Source organism: Calidris pugnax, unplaced genomic scaffold (genome assembly GCF_001431845.1).
Source record: "Calidris pugnax isolate Ruff unplaced genomic scaffold, ASM143184v1 scaffold247, whole genome shotgun sequence".
Taxonomy (NCBI): Eukaryota; Metazoa; Chordata; class Aves; order Charadriiformes; family Scolopacidae; genus Calidris; species Calidris pugnax.
The window spans coordinates 2,399,492-2,423,642 of NW_015090980.1; the positions used below are offsets into that span (position 1 = coordinate 2,399,492).

Genomic DNA, 24,151 nt, shown 5'->3' on the forward strand with positions numbered 1-24,151 from the left:
GAGGTCTATAACAAGGCATGTGTTATCCATTTTGTTTAATGGTTTAGCTAAGAGACAAAGCAGCTGCCTTCTGACTGAGACAGAGGTAGAGCCAAAACATACGTATACCATATTAGTCACATTTTATGAGTAATAAAATGTTTCATTACAAGTTGTATATGTTTAGAAAAGTTTCACCTAAGTATGAAATGGAAACTTTTCAGTCTGAGGGGTTCTGGAAACAGAAAATACTTTTTAGAATTGTGTGTGTGTGTGTTGAGACTTTCAGACAAGTAATTCATGTTGAAGTGCTTCACTGAATGACTTGTTAGGCAATTTATTGAAAAACTGGTTTCACAGTAAATACTTATTTTGAGTAAAGTTCTATATCAGTTCTACAGATAACTTGCTAAACACTGTCCAGGTGTAGAATTTTCATCTGAACTGCAATTAGAACTTCTCTGGATTTCTAATGTATTTCTTCCTCCCCCATCCTTTTCCTTATTATGTATTTTTGGCAGTCAGTACAAATAGGAGCCAGATGACCAACTTTATAGTTTTTAAAGTAGCTTTTTTGAGTCTTTAAAAAATATGTAGCAATAAAATCTATTGGAGATATATTCAGATTTACATTTCTTTTTCATTTTCATTACTTTTTTTTTTAAATAGCACTGTCAGCTGGAGTAATGTTTGGAATAAACAGTGGACCTATTTGGTTAAATTTTCTTGTAAGTGCTGCTTTGTTTAGAAACCAGATGTCTGTAGTAAATCTGCAAATTGTAGAGTGGCTACAGCCATTTGCTCTCTAAACTTTTTTCCAGTTTATAATTAGTTACCACTTTCTGAACTCATTAGGCTTTTATAAAAATTGTTTTAATTTAGCTCATATGCAAATTAAACAATATCATAGTTTGGACTTGGGGCTTGCTCTCGTATAATGATTTTGCTCTAATTATATAACTGAAATGTAAAGGGAAGAGGCTCAATAGTAGTGGAAGGTGGACTCTGAATCACATTGGTTGCTGTCCTGCTGGAACACAATGAACAACAAAAGTTCTGAAGTGGCTGGGTTGTTAAGGAGTTTTCTGTTACAATACATAAGAACTGTCAGTTGGAAGTACTGTGTGTGATAGGGTGGATTTTGCTGAGGAAAGGACAAAAAAAAAATTGCGGTGTCAATACCATTTTACCATCCCTTGTGGTTTCATGCATGTTTCAGAAGCTTTCTACTTTCTACTTACCTCTTTCTACTTTGCTTTCTACTTACCTCTTTCCAGCTGCCACCCCCCTGCTAAACATCCACGTTAAGATTTCATCTGGCTCTGGGGCATCTAAGTTTTTCCAATGCTTGAATAACATCCATGTTAAGATTTCATCTGGCTATGGGGCATCTAAGTTTTTCCAATGCTTGAATGTAATCAAAGCATAAATGTTCTAAGGGAAGAGTATTAAGTATCAAAGCTGAAAGCGTGATATAAAATATTAATGTATTCAGTATATTCTTATGAGAATTTATTTCATAAGTACTGAAATCCTATATTTCACAACTATGTATATGGAATATCTTGGGAATAGCTTAGTTTTTTCCATATATATGACAATTTTTAAAAATGAGGCAAAATTACTGGATAATATATGGCCTTGAAAATTTAGGAAGTCTTCATGCAAGAAAGCTTTTACTTGCTTTGATCTGCAAGAGAAGAAACTTTTATTGTTAGCAGATTTTAGTAACAGCTTCTGCAGAAAACGTCAAAAGCCTGTGTTCATCAGGGTCACAAGATTTCAGTGGTATGCTTACCACAAAAACATTGTGTAATGTGTGTACTCACTGCTGTTATCCAAGCACTTACAAGAAAATCATGAACACTTACTTACAAATACATTTGAAGAGTGATATGTTAAATAATTACTTTGGCGTGATGTCATCAAGGTTTACCTTACAGTATTGTTTTACTATCACTTTAAACTGTCATTGCAAAATATAGTTGTCCTGTCACGTATTTCATCTGCTTGTCATCCCTCGTGCCAGGAAGAAAGAAAGTAGTAACAAATAATTTCAAATACAAACTTTTCATCTAACGTGTAACAGATGCTCGTATCAGCTAAAGGAAGGGGATGGCACAAGTAGCTGCAAACAAGGCAGGATAGTGTTTCTTCTTTTGGCAACAGTGCTGGTTTGTTTTTGTTCAAAATGACTTGGAACAACCACAATCTCCAAATGACCTGAAATGCAAAGTGTAGTTCACATGCGTTGGCAGTAGGGAAGGTAACAGGAAGCATCACCCTAGGAAGCAGAGCACACCTTCTAGGCTTGGTTGGTGCTTGGAAGTCTGATATGTGGGTACCTGTCTCTTGGACTCTAGTTACAAGGATCTGTGGACTTAGAAAATGATTTATTTTCTGAAAACCTAAACAAGCTCTGCTGTTAACTAATTGAGCTCCAGTTGTTGAAGAGGGCCTTGATGATGTGTTTATGGTCTGCTTTGTGATTTGTCAGGTGTGCCTTTTTATTTAACCCATGATACCTCACTTTCACTGGCTGACTTTCCCAACCAGATGCTTTCACCTGAAATGTTAGGCATTTTAAATGGCTATTTGACTAATTGTGTTGAAATGGAATCCTGGTTTAAATTTCAACAGTAGTTATTTCCCTACAATTTTGTAGGGCTATGAAGTGTAGTTGAAAGTGTAAATGACATATAATGCTTTTTTTACTTCCAATACAGAGAATCCAAGTCAGTCTAACAAGGGACACTAGCTCTCTGGATTCTGCTTTCAGAAAACTTAACTTCAGGTGGAAAAGGGCTGTGTATACAGTAGGTGTAAAATTTGTTCCCCATGTCGCCTTCTATCCAGGTAGACAATGAAGAATAAAAGGCTTCTAGGAGAGGAATAGGCTGCCCAGGGAGGTGGTTGAGTCACCATCCCTGGTTGTGTTTAAGAACTGTTTAGATGTGATGTTGGGGGATATCACAGAATCGTAGTGGTTGGAAGGGACCTCTGAGATCATCGAGTCCAACCACAAAAAAACAAAAAAAACCAAACCAAAACAAAAAAAAACCAAACCAAAACAACAACAACAAAAAAAAAACAAAACAAAAAAACCCCACACCACACCAAACGCCCACCAAAAACACCGCACCCACCAACTAAACCCCACACTCAACACCTCGCCATAAACTAATAACCTTGGGCACTAGAGCATGCCCTGAAGAGCCATGTCTATACGTTTCTTAAATACCTCCAGGGATGGTGACTCCACCACCTCCCTGGGCAGGCTGTTCCAGTGCCTGACCACTCTCAGTAAAGTAATTCTTTCTAATATCTAATCTAAATCTCCCTTGCCGCAACTTCAGACCATTTCCTCTGGTCTTGTCGTTTGTCCTTTGGGAGAAGAGGCCAGCACCTGCCTCTACAACCTCCTATATGGTGTAGGGGAGAACTTGAGTGTAGGGTAGATGGTTGGACTCGATGATCCCGAGGGTCTCTTCCAGCCTAGATGATTCTGTGAAAAGAATGAAGTTGGATGGGTATTGATAGCAGAGGTAGAAAAGGTGTGGGAGAGCAAGACAAAAGTTAACTATCCAAACTATATGTGTTGTTGATTAAATCTTCAGCATTTGGGAAGCAATGTAGTATTTATTAGTGTTTATATGTCAAGAGCAGGTAAAGCAAAAAATCAAGCTGAAAACATCCTAGAGGATCTGAGGAAAGATTTTGTTTTGAAGGCAGATGAGCAGATTTTGTAACTTATTTGAACTGGCTGATGTTCAGCTCAGTCTATTTATCTTGCACTTGAAGTGGCCTCATATATTCTTCCCTGCTCAGAGCTTTAGTGTGACTAACTCATTTCTGTTCTCACTTTTCTACAAACATTTTAAAAGGCAGATCACAAAAGAAACCAAAGTTTTCCTTAAAAATGAATCATGCGGGTGCATACTGCAAAAGCTCTCATGAGCAGTTCTCATAGGTACCAGCATGTTAATTACCTTTTTACCATGTTGGTGTTAAGCTCTTTTTACTTAACGCTTAGTAGCTTAATACAAAAATGATGGGAGGGAACTTTTCTGTACTTTTAACGTTGCTTTGAAATGTTGTAAAGTGATTACACTGGAACTGAGGGCTGGTTGCTCATAATTCTCAGTGTGAGGCACTTAGGTCTTATTCCTGGTAAACCCCTGCAAGGTGCTGAAGAACTGATTAACCTGGAAAAAGCCAGATTACCAGAGGGGGGGTGACCTTTCCTCTCTGTAAAGCTGTTGGTTAGAAGTTACTTCTCCAGGGTGCCTGTAGGTATTGCGTGGAAGCAGGGACTGGCCCTGTCTATATAAAGAGTTCTGTTTGTGTGGTGGGAGGTAGAACACAAGGAAGAAGAGGGAAAAGAAAAAAAGGAGGGGGGGGGGGCCGGAAAGAGGGGGTGTGTGTTTGTCTCTGGGATGCTTGGGTTAATAGGGCTATGACATTAAGGGGAATGCAGTAAGATTGCTATCAAGATTTTCTTTATGAGATAAACCAAAGCTGCGATTTTTAAGTTTTTTGAATACTCAGGTTTGTTCTATATTTAGGCAAAGAAAGTGTATTTTTGCAGCTGCTTAAAGACTTTGCTTTTATCTTGTATCATAGTCTCTAAAGGGACAATATTGGCAAGTTCTGTAGTTTCTGGGTTTTATTGTTTTTAAGTGTTCTTGGAAGAAAGAAGTATAGATTATTACTTAGCTTCCTCATGTCTGATGAACATTGGGAATCAATTATACACAATGTTCAAAAATCAGTGTCTTGGGCAGAAATGTGTCTGTGACAGAATGAGACGGGGACAAATTAGGAAAGCTTTTAAAGACTTCTGAGCATTTATAGACTTAGACACAATGCAGAACTTTCTTCTGTATGTAATGTGTTTGCTCCATATGGAAGGTAACATGTTGAGTATTCCTTAGCATATATTTGTGTGAACTGTGATTAAACACTTTGCAATGTTGAGCAGCTGCTCTGGATTGGAATAATTCTAGTAAAAAAGGTTTTATAGAGCCAAAGGTAGATATTGAACCAGCCTGATAACACGTACAAAATAATCTGCAAGCACTGAGACGTAGATTTACTATTAGAGAACAAAGGCATGAAGTGATGCTAAAACTGAACTCAATGTTTGTCTTTATATTTTCTTCCTTTTTAACCTAAAATAAATACCTTAAGTATCTTGATTGTTCTCTGCATCATTTTCTTATCTTAAAATACAAGCCTTTCTGCTGGACTGTTTGTGTGGCATGATTAATTTTGCCTTCTAAAACTATTGTTGCCTCTTTGATGGTACAGCTGCATGTTTTGACTGCTACATGTATGTGTGATACAAAACTTCTCTGTGACTCCTGCATCTCCCTCTGCTTTTTGTTGAGATCCTGATACAGGGGTGTAAAAATAGCTTTAAGGCAGTTTAATGTCTGTGCTTATGCTAGGGCTGCACTGACTCTGGGAACAGAAAGCCAGAGTACTCGAAGAGAGGAAGCAGTCTCCTGGTTTGTTGAGCAATACACAGAAACTGGATTGAAGGTGGCACTGTAGAAGCCTTGTTGTGTAATATTAAGCGAAGTATATTCCAATTCAGCAGCCTTGAGGGATGGAGGAGGGTTCAGAGGTAGTATTAAATGCAAAGTAAACGGTCATCGTGTCTCACATAGAGAACATAAAACATTCATAAAGTCTCAGAATGACTAAAAAAGCACCAGATATGAAATAGTTATGCATAAACACCTCCGGTATTTTTATGAAAAGTTGCAACTATTTCCAAGTCTTGGTGAATTAGATTAAGTTTAGGTCACTGTTAGGGCCACCAGCTGCAAAATAGAGACAGCTGCAAAATGACCTACTGATTGTATGAACATTCTTCCATATGTTTCTGATTTATAATCAGAATTTTTTAAAGCTGAAGACATTACCCTTATTCCTCGCATTTCTGGAAAAGAAACAGAATTATTCTATCTATTACTGTGTTATAAATGAACAGAGCACATTTTTAAACTGATGCACAATAGTAAACAGAAATCAAGCTCCAGTTAACAAATATAAATGGTAACTGGAGTAATAGTACTGTTTGCTATTTACCCCAGCCCTTCTGTTGAACATATGTTCTCTTGAATTTTGCCTGTATATCATCAGTTATGGATCAAAAGCCAACCTGCTTCAATTAATTAGATTTCTTAGAAATCCTTCCTGAATTGACATTACTTCTTTATAATGATATCATCATTTCTTGAGAGCCATTACTATGTCTACAGGGACACTAGAGTCAGGGCTCCAAAACTCATTTGCCTTATATGTTCCTGTTATCTGTTCCTTATGTTATTCATAGCATCTACCTTGCTCTCTGTATTTATGGCTAATCTTCGTATTTATCTATTTTTGCCTTGTGTTGTGCTTTATTATAAGGGGAACTTTGATTATCTTTTTTTTCTGTAGGTGATGAATTTATACAATTAATTAAAAATTAAGGTATTCTTTATTTTCCCTTTAAGTTGTTAGAAATGTAAATTTTGGACAAGACAGTTTAAAACATTATATGGTAATTGTTTATATTTGTGGAGTTCCATAACTTCCGATAGCATATACACATTTGGGTTTATAGCTGAAAAGTTCATACTCCTGCAGTAGTACTGGAAAATGATTGCGAAATCTCTTTGTGGTGCATAACTTCTTTGCTAAAAAGAAAAATCTATGTTCTCCTTTAGTGTTTTTTAGATAGGAAATTCCTATGTTTATTGCTTGCGATGATCAAGTTGGGAAACAAAGAAGGAAATTGATTCATATTGTAACAGTGGAATGTGGATACGTTAAAAGAAGTCAGAAAACTTGAAATGTAAACCATCTGTTTTCTATGAAGGAGTTTCTTTCCTAATCTATGTAACTTTTATTATCAGAATACTGAAGTAAATATCTCAGAAAGTAAGCTTTGTAAGTATTAAATACCAACGGCAACAAAAAATGAAAAAGGTAAAATATATTCCCACTGGTTTGAGGCTAAAGGAAGAAATGTAGACAGATTAAAGGAAGAAATGTAGACAGTTGGATTAAACTACTGTTATTTCTCTTTATTGACATTTTTTTTACAGTAACCTCTTACAGTATAGGTTTTGTGGCAAAAAATAATCTGTCATTTTGGTTATAGTTTTGAGAGCTTTAATTTTGTGGATTAAAGTTTAGTCATAATTGAATTTTCCAGAAATCTGTGAGGCTCTTCCGTTATAGGTTTATGTGGGTACCCAAATGTTCTACAGTGCTCTAATCCAACCTTGCTGATTATTATATGCTCTGGGTAGTGCTTAATAATAGTTAGCTTAGAGTTCAAGAAGGTTCCATCCTTCTTTATCTGTAGATAAGACTTGGAAAACATGTCTTTTTCAGAATAGCCTGTCCAAAGCTGAAAGCAGAATTGTCTTTTCATTTTCCTCAGTTGCTGTGTTTCTAGTTGTGTTTCTGTCAGTGTTTTAATTAGGATCAGGAGAGCATTTTTGAGGTGAATCTCCTGATAACCCCAATTTACTGCACATTGATTCACATCACAGTGCTCTTTCAAGTATGTAGACTATTCTTTTTGGATGTAGCAAACCAAGCGTATGTAGTCAGGGGTGCACTTGATGTGCTGCAGCTGCTAATGGGTTTTAATTAGTGGGTTGTCTGAAGTGGATCTCACGGTCTCATTACAAGTATTTTGATCTACCTATCCACCCTAGTGTTTCACCTTAGTTGCTAATTCAGATACAGTGGTGTAAACCAGATCAGCCTTTGTTTCTGTATTTACTGACTCTGCTGTAAATAAACTAATAAAGCTGTTTGATACTTGTTAGGTTTGGCTGTTACTGATAAACTAAGTAGCATTTTAATACATGTTTAGTTCTTGGTTTACAAATCTATTCATAAACTTAAAAAGACTATATAATATTCTGAAAATAAATACCAGAGCAGATATGAAGCAAATAAGTTTTGACACCAGTGTCTTTTTGGTTATGTAGTGGTATAATTTGGTTTATGCAAAGCCCGCGCTTAGATGGCTGGGCTTCTTTGTGTACCTGAATCAGTGTGGGTGTCTGATACAGAACACTGCAACACAGAGCATTGTAGACTTGCCGTTCCCAAATGTGATGAGCTAGAATACGCCTTGGCATATAACCATAGCTGGTAGTGCTTAAAAAAAAAAGAAAAAGTTCAACTACATCAAGACAATAAGCATTTACTACTGAAGAGCAATACCAGTGTGTTATTGTAGCCCAGGACCAGGAGAACATAGAATTGGGTGTAGAAATCAAAATAAAGGTTAGTGTGCAATATCCTGGACAAGCTGGAGAGTTGAGCAGAGAGAAGCCTAATGAAATTTAACAAGGGCAAGTGTAGAGTGCTACACCTGGGGAGAAATAACCTTCTGCACCAGTACAGGTTGGGGGCTGACCTGCTGGAGAGCACCTCTGAGGAAAAAGATCTGGGAGTTCTTGTGGACAACAGGATGACCATGAGCCAGCAATGTACCCTTGTGGCCAAGAAGGCTAATGGCTTCCTGGGGGTCATCAAGAAGAGCGTGGCCAGCAGGTCGAGGGAGGTCATCCTCCCCCTCTACTCTGGCCTCGTGAGGCCCCATCTGGAGCACTGTGTCCAGTTCTGGGCTCCCCAGTTCAAGGACAGGGAACTGCTGGAGAGGGTACAGCAAAGGGCCACAAAGATGATTAAGGGCCTGGAGCATCTCTCCAATGAGGAGAGGCTGAGAGACTTGGGTCTTTTTAGTCTTGAGAAAAGGAGGCTTAGGGGAGATCTAATTAATGTGTACAAATACTTAAAGGGAGGGTGTCAGGAGGATGGTGCCGGTCTTTTCTCAGTGGTGCCCGGTGACAGGACAAGAGGAAACGGGCACAAACTTGAGTAAAGTTCCACCTAAACACGAGGAGGAACTTCTTTACTGTGAGAGCGGTAGAGCCCTGGAACAGGCTGCCCAGAGAGGTGGTGGAATCTCCTTCTCGGGGGATATTCAAAACCTGCCTGGACAAGTTCCTGTGCAACGTGCTGTAGGTAGACCCTCTCCGGCAGGGGGGTTGGACTCGATGATCTCCAGAGGTCCTTTCCAACCCCATATGATTCTGTGATTCTATATCCCATCTCCAACAATGGCCATAATCAGGTGCTTTGGGAAGACTGAGAATAGGACAAGCGTATATGATTCTTGTCTCATCCTGTCTCTTCCATTCTCCAGCTGCTATTTGTAGCTCAGCGCTTTTGTATCTACTGTGCTTTGTTTGCTTAACAACCTATAATGGATGTCTTCCAAGAAATACAATTACTTATCCAGTCTTCCCTTGAAACCACATCTAGAATTACTGCTGCATGTGGTTTAATGGCCTGACTACTCACTGCTTACAAACTTTTGTTTGTCTAGTTTGTACCTGGTATATACTAGCATCATTTGATGGCTCCTTGCTCTTTTACTGGAGCAGTTGATCCCCAGACCCGTGGAGTCTATGCAACTCATAATTTTGTGTGGATCTCCGATATCTCCTGTTAGCCATCTCTTTACTGAACTGTTGAGTTCTAGCCTACTCAAGGTTGTTTATATAGAACCCACTCTTTAGCTTTGGCTATCTTATTACTGATCTGATCCGATCCTTTTCTTGTTATGCCATATGTAGAGAATATAGCTACCTGAAGGGCTTGGAAATCCATGTGTGCTTAATGTCTGGGTGAGCCCTGGGTTTATAGCGGCATCATGATGTCTCTTGTTTTCCATTTCTTTCTAGTTACTCTCTATATTTGAGTTTCCTTTTTATTGCTACTGGGTACTAACTAGTGTTTTCATTGAACTGTCTGGTTTTGCTCCTAAGTCTTGCTACTGAGTGGTTGTGGTGAGGTCACACTTCGTTAGTTTTTATGTGAAGCTAATATAATAATTTCCATGGATATCTCTTTTCATTTAACAATGTTGAATTTCGTTGGCTGTTTTAGCACCCTTTGCAGTCATTCTTCATTGACGCTTAGCAATCTTTGTCGTCATCTCACTTATCAGCCTGATTTGTCTCTTTTGCAAGTATATTTAATTTAATAAATTCCAGCATAGACCCTTTACAAAGCTCCCACCAATGGGCTCCCTCCACACCAAGAACTGATCATTTATTCTTGTGCTGTTTCTTTTATTTTATTTGATTTTCTCTGTGCTGTCACCTCTTAATCTGTTGCAGCTTAATTTCCTTAAAAACCCAGGATCTCCCTTTTCTACATCCTTCAGAGAACTCCAAGACATTTGCAATGTGAAAACCTTGTGGCTTTCACAGAAGCCATGCCCAGTCTTACTGGAGCAAATTGCACTTGGATAAATATCCATTTACTCTGTACTCTATTTTCACTTCTCATTTCTCTAATACAGACATAAGACTAGCATGTTCCCTGACCACCCTAAAAGCTTTTTTAAAGAATTTTAAAGAATAGAACTATATTTGCAACAGATACGATACCATAATATTAATTGAATGAAAAGTGAGTTAGGATGATTCTACTTATAATACAATTCTCATATCCCATCTGAATGAGTTTAATGTTTTTAGTTCTAAAGTTTTTAATAACTGTCAGTTTGACTTCTATTTAAACTTTAAGAAATGTATGTAGCTAGTTGCTACAAAGTCAGTATCTTTAATTCTACTTTAAAGCTAAGCGTTGCTTCATAAATGTTTTTAAAAAGCAGAAAGTTTGTGATAAATGATTTCATGCCCATGCTATATTTGAGTAGTGTTCTCTTTCAAATCTGAGCAAATCTTTCAAAAAGCTTATATTAATTTACATTTGCATTTGAGCACTATTCACTTATACTAAAATCTGAAATAGATGAAAAATTATAAAAGGTCCTTAAGGTTAATATGTTACATGTTTATATCAATAAAACTATAAATTATAGATATTTATCTTTAAATCTGTGTGTATATAATGTAAATATTTTTAATAAAAGTATTTAAATCGTAATGAATGCATATATATATTCCTCCTTCATGAAGCTAGAGGTACTTGAGGTTGATAACTGTTAATAAAATATTTTGCTGTGAATATTATATCAGAAAGTAGATAAGAAAAAGGGGAAGGAGAGAAAGAATGGATTTCTTGAGTTAGTTGACCTAATACACACAACTTAATAATGATATAATACATTTTGTATCCACAGATTTTCATAACCCATTGTTCTTCAAGGCTAGATATGTTCTTAAAGGTTATATTCGTGGACTTCTGAGGGATTTCTTTCCATTAAAAAAAGTACCATTAAGTATTTTCATTTTGTTAATACTTTAGTTGTTGCGTCAGAAACTAATATATACTAAGATGGGCTTCAAAGAATAACTGAAACTGTAAGAGAAAAAAACCAAACCTGCCTGAAACTTTTTGGAAATTCTAATACAAATTTGCTTGCATGATTCTATATAGCCCTTTTAGATTTTCACACTTAAAGTATAATGTAAACTTGGTAGTATGATGCATGGATCTATTTCTTGCATTCATCCTTTTTTTTCTTGTTGAAAATGGTGATTCTTCCTTACTGCTAGCAAAGATTTATCAGGAAAAAAATGCCCTATAGTATTATCTTACCCTATAGTTATTTGGATCTGTTTCTAGACATAAGATGTAATAAAAAACTTTGCATAGCTCAAATACTATATGGTACTTTTCTTTAGATTGCTAAAAGCAACTTTTTTTTCTACTTTGAAGCAGAATGTAGCTAATTGGTATTAGCTATGCAAAGGGATAGCCTAAATTAATAATTTAAAAAACCTCGAATGCTACTACTTGTACCTGTTCTACTTGATGAACAATTCTAATAAAAAGAATACATTACATTTTTATATGCCTTCTAAAATAGGATGGAGTACAGCACAGGTAAAATGTAGATAGTAATGATTCATTTGTATTAATGTGCCTCCTCCTCCCTGGATCTTAAGACCTTTGATGAAAGGTGGTTTCTAGCCTATATTAGTAATCAGCTAAAATCTTTGAAAGCGTTCTGATAGTTTAGGTGCAAGTTCAGAAGTAAATACGATAATATGGCTTGGCAGGATGCTGCAAACATAATGCGAGGAAGATTTGAAACTTAAAGTTTGTGATTTTCTTGTCCAATTGGAAATTGGAGGAAGAAACATCTGTATTTCTGGAGGATGTGGAGGAACCTTGCGGGAGTATTTCTGTGTTCTTACTTACCCTCCTGTTTTTCTCTCTAGTGTGTCTATTTTCTGCTGTCAGTAGTAGCATGTATAGCTGGACAGATTTTTGTCCTTATCCACTTGTTCCTATCGAGCATGACATTGATTTGTCTTTTAGTCATTTTGCAAGCTGGATCACTTAAGAACATAGAAGCTTTTTCGGGTTGATTTTCTATAGTTTAGGCTGTCCACCCAAGGGTGGTTGGGCATCATCAACCCAGGTTATATATATCAGACTGCAACTAATGCTGAGGCGAGTGCTCTTTGCTCTTAGTATTTTACTGCATACATAATAGGATGTTTACCTACACTAAAATCCTATCTCAACTTTATAGATGTATCTTAAATATCCAAAACTATTCAACTGTTCTAAAATGGATATGAATACCTCACAAGTAAGTAAAGTTTCTATGTATACTCATTAACAATGATTACTTCACTGAAAGTAAGGATGGAAGTAGTTGTCTTCTGCTTCATGATCTTCTTCAGTTTCATGATCATGTGTTTCTTGATTTTCTTCTGCTTCATTATATTCTTCTGGTGTTAAAAATCGTCGAAACACGGGTGTTCTTAGCTGAGTTGACTTGTTGACATTAACATTTTGTTCACCATAATATATGGTTCGAATGTGAGGGAAGCAAAAGAATGCATATGAGCTTATTGGAGTCGTAAGCTTATTTTGGTCCACCCGTATATAGGTTAGTTGGTTGGTGTTCATTGGATCAATAGTCGGACACATCAAAGTAACATTTATGACTGTAAGAGAGAGAAAATATGAATTAAAATAAGAAAATTGTTATATTTAAACCTATTGCGAAAGTGAAACTTAGCTTTTGAAATTTAAACCAGAGAATATTTTTGCGATACACAGTATTAATGTAATCTTTCTCTGTGGTTTGAATTGGTTTAGTAACTGACAGTGATAACAGTTTTGGGGTTTGCAAATATAAGGTTGTGGGGTAAAGAAAAAATAAATGTGACTACCACTACAATTTGTAACTGCTATTTTATGTGACTGGAGTATTTTCTTAATTCCTTTTCTCTGTTTGTTTTATCAATTGCATAATCTGAAGCAATCTTCAAAAAAGTGTCAGCTTGTTATATGAAAAGCTGGTTATTAACTTTCACAAAAAAATTGTATATTAGGGGTAAGGTGCAAAAATAAAATCTTTTCTAATTTCACCCTTTTGGTCCGAACTAACTGAGGATGTTTACACCACATCATGAAGAAGATGGGATATTCTGCCGGCACTGATAGCTGCTCAGAAGCTACATAGCTGCATTTGCTCCTGAGAAGCGCAGTGTGTTTGAGCTCTGGGTCAGTGCCATGCAAATTGGTTAGTTCAGAACACTAAGAGCCTCAAGCCCCTCTCTCTGCAAAGGACACGAGGGTACCTCTTGGACAGCATGCAAATTGGGATGACTGCTGGATTCTATGCTTGATCTATACATGTCAGCTGGGAAGCTGTAAGGTAGCAGGTCCTCAAAACCAAGGACACAACAAAAGATATGTTTCTGCTAGTTCTTGATTTGGGCTAAAAGTGCTTAATTCTGGATGGAAGATATGCCAAACTCACCCCCTCCCACAACCAGTGCCAAGTTTTTTGCTTTTAAAGAATTAGAACGATCAACATACTTTCAATGTCATTGTTTTCAATATATAAATGCTGCAAACTTCTTGGAATATAGAATACTTGTTTCAGTTTGTTATGTCCAAGATTAAGTTCTGTAAGGTTAGGTAGATTAAAGGTGTTGCGTGGAATGTTCTGCAGGTTATTGTGGGACATCCTTAGAGCAATGATTTTTGGCAGTCTGTTGAAATAGTTTTCTGGAATATAAGAAATTGAGTTGTTTTCAAGAGAGAGATACATTAGTAACGATGGTAGATCAGGAGGCATAGTCTGTAATTTGTTGTTGCATAAGTTGAGCTGCATTAAATTTTTCATGTTTGAAAAGGGTTTTCCTTTGAGTACTGAGTCATCAAGAAAATTATTGCAAAGGTCAAGCATGGTTATGTTGGGTAATCCTTCCAATCCATTTCCAGGTAACTGAGAAATCTTATTGAAACCAAGGAGGAGTCTCTCTAGAGAGCTGGGGAGTGGGAATGGAAATTCTTCTAATTCATTGTGTTGTAAATGCAGTTGCACTAAATTTGAAAGTTTGGCAAAAACACCGTGGTCAATCAGATGAGATTTAATTTTGTTGTGGCTGAGGTTAATTTCTCTTATGAAGGTAACGTTAGTGAATGGTCCTGCAGGCACAGCTTCAATATCATTGCTTTGCAGATAAAGCTGTTGGACGTGACTAGGGATATTTGGTATTGTCTTCAATTTACGATGATCACAGTACATTGATAATGGAAAAGCTGGTGGACAAAAGCATTCTCTGGCGCACTCAAATGGAAAAGGAAAGCGGGGAACTTCAGCGTGTGTATTTGGATTAAAATAATACGGTTGTTGATGATCTGGCTCCTCATATTCATCCTCAAAATCATAGTCTTCATATTGACCGAAAACCGTAGCAGCCCAGAGGAGATGAACGACTGAAAGCTGGCTCAGAATCCCCATGTTGAAATTTGTATCTTTTATCCTGTTGATGAAGAGGAAAAATAAGTTTATTAGATAGTTATAAAGTAAATAACATATAAGTTTAATTTTTAAGAAGCAGCAATAAAATTAAGTACAATAATGCATAATTTCTTTTTTTCCAGCACGCTCAGTGACATTATTAGCAAAACCAAGTTTTAATGTGTATCTTTCAAGAAAACAGCAGCCATAAACAAATACACTGTCCTTGAAGTAAGCATAAGTTTTCTTGTTTGACTTCAGACAAGGAGCAGCTTTCTACCTGTGCTGTGCACTGTTTACTGAAAGGCACAACAACAGTTGGGAGTAGGAAAAAAGTTGCAGTCTTCGTTCCTTTCTCACTTTAATTTATTACAGAGAAGTTGCAAAAGGTCTTTTTATATGGAGTGGTTTAGTTGGGGGTTTGTATTGGACATTTGAGGTGTTGCATTCTTTCCAGTGTAATGGGTTAAGCATCAGCCTTTCAAGTCAGTTTTCAATGGGTACAAATGAAATTCCCAAGGAATGTTTCTTCCTCAGACCTTTGGAAATGTGTAGGTAGCCTTATTAAACTCTGTCAGGATGAAAACTTTTTTTGCAAATGTATTAGTTATTCTCACCATGAACTTGGACTGCACAAATGGTGTGTGGTCAGTATCACAGAATCATAGATGTGTTGTTTGGAAGGGCCTTTGGGCAATCACTTTGTCCAATCTGGTGCTCCAAGTGTTTCCATCTCCAACTGTAGATCAGATCAGCCTAGACTTTGTCTGGATGAGCCTTGAAAATCTTCAAGGATGGAATTCCAGCACCTCTCTAAATAACCCAGGTTAGTGCTGTAATACACTCCTTGTGAAGAAATATGATAGTCTTACTAAGCATCTAAGCCATGGCTTGTGTCTGCTGTCCTTGTTTTTAAAACAAAGTCATTTTTGTTAATAATATATATTATTGCCTAAGGTGAGGTAACTGCAGGACTGTTTCTATAAATAGAACAGTGAAACAGATTGCTTTGAAATATTTTATGTAAAATAGAAATTTTCATGGCATTGGTGATTGCATGTTCTGTGGCATTTTTTGTTGTTTTGCCATTATTTTCTGGAAAACATAGCTGCATATCATGTAAAATGGTCATTGATTAAAAGTTTCCTTTATAGACTTTCTGTGCTTCTGTAATTATATGTTCTTTATAGACATGAACTAATTTACCTTCAAAGTACCCTTCTGAGGCGAAATACTGATGTAGTGAAACCAAATAATTTTGCATGTCAAATTTCTGATGCGTCAAAGCAGAGTAACATTTTAGAGCACTTCATGCAGTCAGAGGAACCCTATTATTTGGCAGAATTAGAGTTATGAATCATGTCAAGCTGTTCAGCTTAAACAACAGAAGAGTGAAAATGTAACCTTGCAGGTCAAAGCACATAAATCATGGAAAAATTTAAGAGACTTTGCTTAGTATAGTGTGGGAACCCTGGGGCAGAGGAAAGCAGATATTCTGAGTTTTGGGATTTTTTTATGATGAAGGGACTTCTTATAATCAGGGGACTCTTTTTTTTTTTTTTTTTTTTTTTTTTTTTTTTAAAAAAAAAAAAAAAAAAAAAAAAAAAAAAAAAAAAAAAAAAAGTTTTTTTTTTTTTTTTTTCCTTGATGCTTTTAATACTTTTTACTGACCAATTAATTGGTAACAAGGAGGTGAGACTTACAAATGCTAATTTCCTATGCTTCATATTGGTGATTAATTCCTAATGCATGATGTAGTCTACAAATTGAATGAGAGAGAGAGAATCCCAAGGAAAAAACTACTAACAATCATGGAATTTAATGCCTCCATGTAATCTTTCTGTGTTGCATACAGCCCGTGTGTGACAATGGCGAGGTGAAATCTTTTGTGCTGTTGTCTAACTTGCATTTTAACTTTGTATCATTTGTGTTTGAATGGTTCCTTAATCAAGCATATCTGATTAAAATCTTAAAACCAGATTTGGATGGAGTCACTTGTTTGCAACCCCACTGTAGGTTGGTCTTCAGCGAAGTCAACGTCTCCGCAACCCTACAGCATCATCAGCTGTCTGAGCTAATCCAAGTAAATGGCACAAATATGTTCTGGGTTTTGATTCCTGTTACTGCCTCTCTGTTTCAGTCCAGAACTTTAGCTTCACCTTCTGGTTCAATTCTGTCAGCACTTCTACTAGGTGTTACAAAATTTCCAAACAATATTTTTGGTTGTCAGTGCCACAATAGTCCTTAGAAACCAGGAGGAACAACTTGTGAAAGTCCCGCTTAGTTTGAGGAAAAAGCTTACTTAGGCCTTCATGCAATTGATCTACTTGCCATGTAGACAATGTGAAGAGAACTATCATCATCTCAGATGTCACGATAAGTAATAGGTACCAAAGTCTCTCACTGGTTTTATATAGAGAGAGGAGCTGGTGGGGAATTTTTATATACTTTAGCTGTAGCTGGGTGTATTTTTGGTAAAATAGTAACTTGTTCTGCCAGGCCTACGGGTCATGTCTCAAAACACTGAGATACTAACAATTCTGCATGAAATATTTCTAAAACTTAACTAGCTTTAAAACAAAGAATGCTTTAAAGGTGAATCTTGATAATGGAGAAAGCAAGTCAGATGCACACAATATGATAAACTGCATGCTTCACAAAGTAGAAAGAAACCAGAAAATTTTACAAGCATGATTCTCTACCATCTCTAATAAGCTCAAGGCTTAGTATTTGTAAACAATTTACTAGCTGAAAGCTAAGAATTATATAACATGCATGAATCAACTCTTAATTGCATAAAGGAACACAATCGGTTCATTTTATTCCTGTTTACCAAGAAAACTTACTTTTGGAAGTCCGTGAAGCTCAAGTCGTTGAGGGCGGCAAGTTATTGTGCTGGTGAAATCATCTGAGGAATAGCCTAACACAGCTGGAGGAACAAAAGATCTCTCTAAGCCATATTTTGTGGTGAGGAGGCTTGTGGGAAGGCAAAGCAAAATAACAGCCTTACCCCCTGTTCTGATTTGCCAGGGAAAAAAAAAAGTCTTGTGCCACATCATCAGTTACTGTGAATGCTGTGTCATTAGTCTGTAAAGTGATTTCTGCTTTTGTTAAAATCACTTCAAAATTATTTGCAAGATTCTTTCAGTGTTACCAGTTCCCATTAGAAAAAAATGAGAGGGTAAGACTTCAAAAAGTGTTTCAGAGGTTGTTAGTTCATGGTGAGATTTCAACTACAATGATTCAGTTACTCAAAGGATTTGTCCTCTGGAGAATGAAGTTAAGAAACAGTAAAAAATTTACCTCGTCAAGATTGAGGGAAAGCATGTGCTATAGTAAAGCTCTTCTGAACATTTTCCATTTTATAATTTTTCCCCCCATAATCTATATTTCCAGTTTCCTTCCTGCAAAGTCATTGTGCTATACAGTGCTGTTGGTATGGTGTCATACTTCTCAATGTTGTTTTAAAGTTATGGTTTGAGATTCCCAGTAAATTTCCAACATGTTTTTGCTAAGTTGTATAGAAAGAGCATAAATCTTCCTATGAGAGAGACAAGTACAACATTAGGTATAAACTATTTACTGAAGAAAAATATTTTTCATAGCTTACAAGAGGGAGGGAAAAAAGGCATGGTTATCTGCTTTTGCTGCTATATGGTACTTAAATAATTGTCATAAATTCAAAAATGGAGACTTTTTTTGTTGAAGTGAGATGCTGTTCTGGATTAATTGTAGGATTTATCAAAAGCATTTAATTTTGCTTTTGGTTTGGTAAAAGAGTTACATTATTTCAAAATATATTCACAAGGGAGAATCTGGTTCTTAAAAAAAGTATAAGTGCCTTAGAGGTACCATATTTGAGAAGATAATACAATAGTAAGTTTTACTTTTTTTTGTCTTTGATCCTCCTGAAGCTGATGATTTGCTTGACCTTTTCAAGTTTCCTTTGTACCACTGATGATGAGAACATTGTTTAAGAAGATGAAAAAGTACCAAAAATCAGGATCAAAATAATATCATAGGAGTTGTCAATACTGGAACTAGAGTAAAGCAGTCGTATATTTATGTAAAGAATCCAGAATACAAGGGAGAGGTTGAAAGAGTAAAATTAAAACTACATAGTCCTTTATTAACAGTACTGTCAATAGTTGAAGAGCTACATTGTGCCACTAAACCCAAATAATATTAAACAACAAAAGTAATTGATTTTTAAAATAATTAGAATACATCCATAATGGTGAATGAAAAAAAAAAACCCACTAAGTTTGTTATGCCAGTTAGTAAAATGTTATTTATTGCTACAAAGTTTTGGGTTTTTTAAGCACAACACAAAGAACATGGTGCAAATTTTTGGATACATTAACAGTTCTGAATAAAACATACGCAAAAATTAAAAATATTTTCTCTAAAGATAAAAATTGCACCAAATTAGAATTTGAGTTTCATACCTGATATTTTTCTCTTGTTTTCTACTACTGTTGGTGTCCCAAATCCTATTAAGCTATCAGAAGACTTAAAATCTCATGATGCATTTAAAAATCCATGGTGGCAGAGCAAAGAGTCTGTCCTTTTGAAAAATTGTAACAAAGCTCTTGATTTAAAGCATGTTGAGCTGCGGAAAATGATGCAGATCTAGCCACGGGATATATTAAGACTCAATTCCTTTTTTATTGCATGAGCTGTCCTGGATACAAACAAGTCTATACTTTGTGATCTTGGTCAAGTGGTGTGGTTTGATCTTCTCTTAGTTTTGGTTTGAGGTGTGGTGCAAATTTCCTTACAAGGAGGATAACGAGAGGATTAAATTTAACATCATTCATGTAAAAATTCTTGTTTCAAAGGCTATGACAAATCTATTGAGTTTTCCCTGTGTTCTGGTTTTCAGTTTTAAAAAAAAAGTTTCATAAGGACTTATTTTTACTGCTGATCTTGTAAATTTTTTTTCATTATTTCATTTATGGAGTCATGATGCAAAGTGAGGTGTATATCAAGTCAGAAGTCAGGGTTGGCTTGAAGCTGATTTATTTTCTGAAGCCAAACTTGGATGGATCCTTTTTGTAAATTAAAATGTTTGAAATTTTGTCATCTTCATAAACTGCATTCAACTTATGAGACTTGCTAGCTTTTTCCGACTATGGTTCTGAACTGAAGGCTTAAGAAAGGAGACCATTCTAATATTTTGTGATTTTGTTTGTTTAGCTAGTTGGGTAAGCCTTAAAAATTTGAAATTTCCAAATTTTAGCCAAAATATTCATAGAATAAGTAGAGAAGAAAACCAGTGGCACTGAGGTGAGTGGGATTGGCTCTGATAAAAGAAGGAATAAAGTATACTGCTTGGCCTTTTGCCTGTTATTTCCCATTTTACTATAAAAGATTCTTATGTTTCTTTGGAGTTCTTCCACGCTCCAACTTACGATGGTCCATATGAAGCCTGGAGAAAGGAAACAGAAGGTGCATATTGCTCATAGAGGATTAAAGGGAATCAAATGAAGGTAGGCTCTGTAAGTTAGAACTGAGAATTGTCTTGGGAGCATAATCTTGTTAGAATTAGAAAGGTCTTCAGCTAAGATCTGCCCTTGCTATCAGATGTCTGAGGAAGAGCCTCAAGCTGAAAATTTTAAAATCCTCGGTTGACAACTTTGAAAGTATTCTGTGGGTTTAGATGGGAACTGGTGATGTTAGTTTGTTACTCTGATTGCACAGTAGAAAAGGGAATGCCTGGTCAAATATAATGAGGAAGTTTGAATGTTATAATTTGGTTCCCCGTAAAGCCTGTGGGTTTCAGAAGTAAGAAACAGCCTTAGGCATCATCTAGACTGGGCTGCAATTCAAAGTCAGATTGTAGGCACACAAAATGCAGATATAAAACTCTTTGCATCCTGGTTTCTAGTTCTTAACTGGCAGTCCACAAACGCTGTCAGCAGACCACCTGCAAAGTCACCTGTGTGACTCTCCTAAGTGATCTGCAACAGCACTTCTTATTTGTGCTTACCATCAACAAAAGTAACTGATTATCAAGACTGTAGTGGCTGCTGGATTTATTTATTCTGTGCCGGAACCAATCTGAAAATTGAGATACTGATGTGTAGAGCTCACAGGAAATCAAGATGCTGAATTGCTTGATCTTGCAGCACCTTCAGCCCAGCAAGAGCCCAGAGCACTCTGTTAGTAATAGCCCTTACAAACTTGTTTTTCTGCTCTTCAGTGGAAAGTCTCCGTTCTAGGAGCGTGTTCCTGTGTGAATATGCATTTTTAAAGGTCATGGAAAAGGGCCCATCAAATCATATCAACAATCCTGCAGAGCTGAGACAAGACCCAATCTGTTTAAAAAAGGAAAGGAAGGCAGAGCTGTGCCCTGTGCGGGGCTCGCTGTTGCCCCTGACCTGAACCTTGCTGTGTGGTCTCTACTTATTTCCCATGTAGTAGGTGGTATTAACAAGATCAAAGCTCTGGCAACCGTCTTTTTACGCAGGCAGTCTTAAATGTGTTGCTTTGTTTTGCTAGGAGCTACTAGAAAGAACATGTTAAGCAACTGAAAACAGTTGAGTTTACAAAACTAAATTTAAAAAGTAATTCCGAAGATCTGTTAGACTGTAGATTTTGCATGTAATGATCCAATGGTTCTCTTAACTAACTTTCTTCATTGACTCGTCTAGTCAAGGGCAGGTTGTGGTTGTTGTTTGGTTTTTATCAGTCTGTTGTAACTTGAGTATGCATGCTACAACCATGAATTTAAAGAGGAAATTAAGTGTGATTTTGTGCAGGTTGCTTCTTGCTGGGAGAGCATTCTTAGCATCCACTTTAACTTCATTCCTTGAATCTATTCCAAAGCAGGCACTTCTACTCATTTATTTCAAACCTAAGCTGATAGATGCCTAAAAGAGATAACGTGAGTTCTACCCTATCTTAGTAATTTGCATTAAAACTTTATTCATTAGCTTGGGTTTTTTTGGTTCATTGCCGTGGACTTCATGCATTTTGTTAAAAGAACTAGAAAACGTGCCTGCAACTTCACACTGTTCCCATGTTAGCATCCAATCTGCAAATCATATGTTTATAGCTAAAAAAAAGGCTTTTCCTTCTTAAGGCACTTTCAGACAAGGATAAGGAGTAGTTGTCTAAGTTACCTGCCAAAGAATTCCTGAAAGATCATGCATGGGAAAATGTTCAACATTAGCAGAAATTTTCCCTTTGTACGTGATGGAAAGTGCTTCCCATTTACTCTTTTGAGCGTGTGTAGGAATGAAGGTCCTGCCTTGTTTTTACAATGACTATAGAATGTCTTTCTTTTCATGGTAGATGTATTTATTTTAATATTTCCAGCACAATAGATAGTTACAACTGTCCTGCCTTGTGGTGCAGAGGATTTTGCCAGGCAGCCTTTCAGCTCTCTCCAATAGTCTGGAAACCGGACGTGACCCTTAAACTGGTTCTTAATTTTTATTACCCCTCTTTCTTCTAAAGAATAAATCCTCTCATTTTAGCACAAGACCCTGTAACACTGGTATTGTGGCTGGCATTACGTTTATTGCCTGTAGTACTTTCTTTCTGTGACTTGGAAACTTTCATAGAAATACCAAGTAATATTTGTCTGTCATTCATCTGAACCCTGGTGTATTGTCTTATAAGGAAAGATATAGTCTCCGTACCCTTTATTTCCTTCAGTTACTCTGTACTTTTATCTCCATTTTGTTTGGATTTGCTTTAAATGGTATTTATACTGCTTTAGGAGAGATACTTGTCCACGTACCTATATTCTGCCTGACATTTGAAGTGTTTCTCTACTGTTTGAATAATTTGTGAATCACAGCTGCTTCTTGGCAAAGCTGAGACAGAGACTCATAGTTATTTTATCCAAGCACTCTGTGGCAGGAAGTCTTCTGTTTCTTCTATCATTAGCCGGTCTGAGATTCTTGAAAGGCCTTATGGCTGCTTCTGGTGTGGACCCAAACATGGTTCACACCTAAACCATTCATGTTATTGGCCATCGCTTTTGGGAGGATGAGTTGCTGTAGACATCAGACACAGGTCTTACACAGTAATCAAGCAAGTGTCCTTGTTGCCTTGTATCATGCTTCTGACATCTGACTCTTGCCTTGTCCTATCTCTTTTTGAGAATGGAGGTAATGCCTGCAACTATTTGTAGCCAAAATATAAACATCTATAATGCTTTCTTTTTAAAAAATAAATTTAAAAAAAGATACCTAACTGGGTGTTAGTCAGGGGATGGCATGAAACCAGTGCTTTGAGTGATTAGATTGAACTCTATCAAAATTGAGCCAATAGTAGTAGCTGCCTTTAAAAATGTTAATATTCTATATGACTGCAGGACGGGTTTTCAAAACTCCCTTTGCACTTTTGCCAGACACTGGGCTTATTGCTGAAACTTCTAAATAAGTCTGTATATTATGAAAGCAGTCGCAGAGACGTGACCGTTATAATTGGTTAGAACTGCTAATGGGTGAACTAGATACTAGGTTTACCCACAATGGAAAGTTTGAGTGGAAGGGTACTCTTTAGAAAAGACAGAAAAGTTACTTTATGAAGCAATTGCACATCTAACAGATGTCTTTTCCATGCTCGCATTTTCTCCTCTTCTCAGGTTCCTGTGCATTCTGATTTTGGGAGGGAACTGTTAAAGTGGGAAACATGTGTTATCCTTTCTGTTATAAGCAAAGAAGCAGCGGTATGTGCCTATAATACACAGGTACTGCTAAGGCAAAGCATTCCTGAAAGAGCAGTAATGAAATATTTTTAATTAGCATGGTAAGAAACCTTTTAACTTTTTTTTTAATGTTCACTGTGTTTATGGCTTTATCATAAATAATGATACAAGGTTTTTATAAAGACTACTGTTATAAAGACTGCTTTTATAACTACTGTTTTTCTCCCATCTATTAGATGGAATCAGTAAGAAGAATGTTGAAGATTAGTTTTAGATCAGACTTAGTTTCTGCTTTTCTGAAATAGAGGATTGTGGGTTTGACTCTTATTATAGACATTCATTCTAAATGCACTTTATCTAGCTTTGTACAGCAATATTAATTGTTCCAGGAGGACCTTATCATCAAGAGCTTTATTTTTCAGTAAATGCCAAAATACCAAGGGTTTATATTACCAACACATAATTTCCTACATATTTCACCTTGATTGTGGTCTCAAGGAGAAGAGATATTGGCCTATTGACCTCGTACTCACTTGCTCTGGTTTGTGTTCTGAAAAGTTTATTGCTATGTTGTGGAAGTAAATGCTAATTGTTAACTGTAATCCTGACATGACAAATAACGCATCTCTTGCCACGCTGCTTAAGAAAGTACTTTATAGGGTCTGGCTATTGACGGTGGTAGTTGGAGGTTTGAAACATGTTTTCTTCTGCAAAGCATTGCAACAGAGTTTATCTTC

General features: G+C 36.5%; 2 protein-coding genes across 3 annotated transcripts in view; one reads left to right on the forward strand and one right to left on the reverse strand.

Moving 5' to 3' along the window:
* CENPP (centromere protein P) overlaps positions 1 to 24,151 on the forward strand; it is a 145,327-nt gene that overhangs the window by 29,793 nt on the left and 91,383 nt on the right. The gene's annotated exons all lie outside the window — the stretch shown is intronic.
* On the reverse strand, positions 12,619 to 14,749 carry OMD (osteomodulin). The gene is made up of 2 exons (XM_014953506.1): positions 13,819 to 14,749; positions 12,619 to 12,938 (listed from the first exon to the last, which is right to left on the reverse strand). Exons 1-2 carry the CDS (start codon positions 14,747 to 14,749, stop codon positions 12,619 to 12,621), a joined length of 1,251 nt encoding a protein of 416 aa, XP_014808992.1.

What these genes read in the sequence shown, in the direction of transcription:
- OMD (XM_014953506.1), bottom strand. Translation starts at nt 14,749, where the DNA reads ATGGGGATTCTGAGCCAGCTTTCAGTCGTTCATCTCCTCTGGGCTGCT. An exon ending in TGAAAACAATGACATTGAAA is followed by an intron (nt 12,939 to 13,818) that starts GTATGTTGATCG and finishes TCTCTCTTACAG; the next exon opens with TCATAAATGTTACTTTGATG.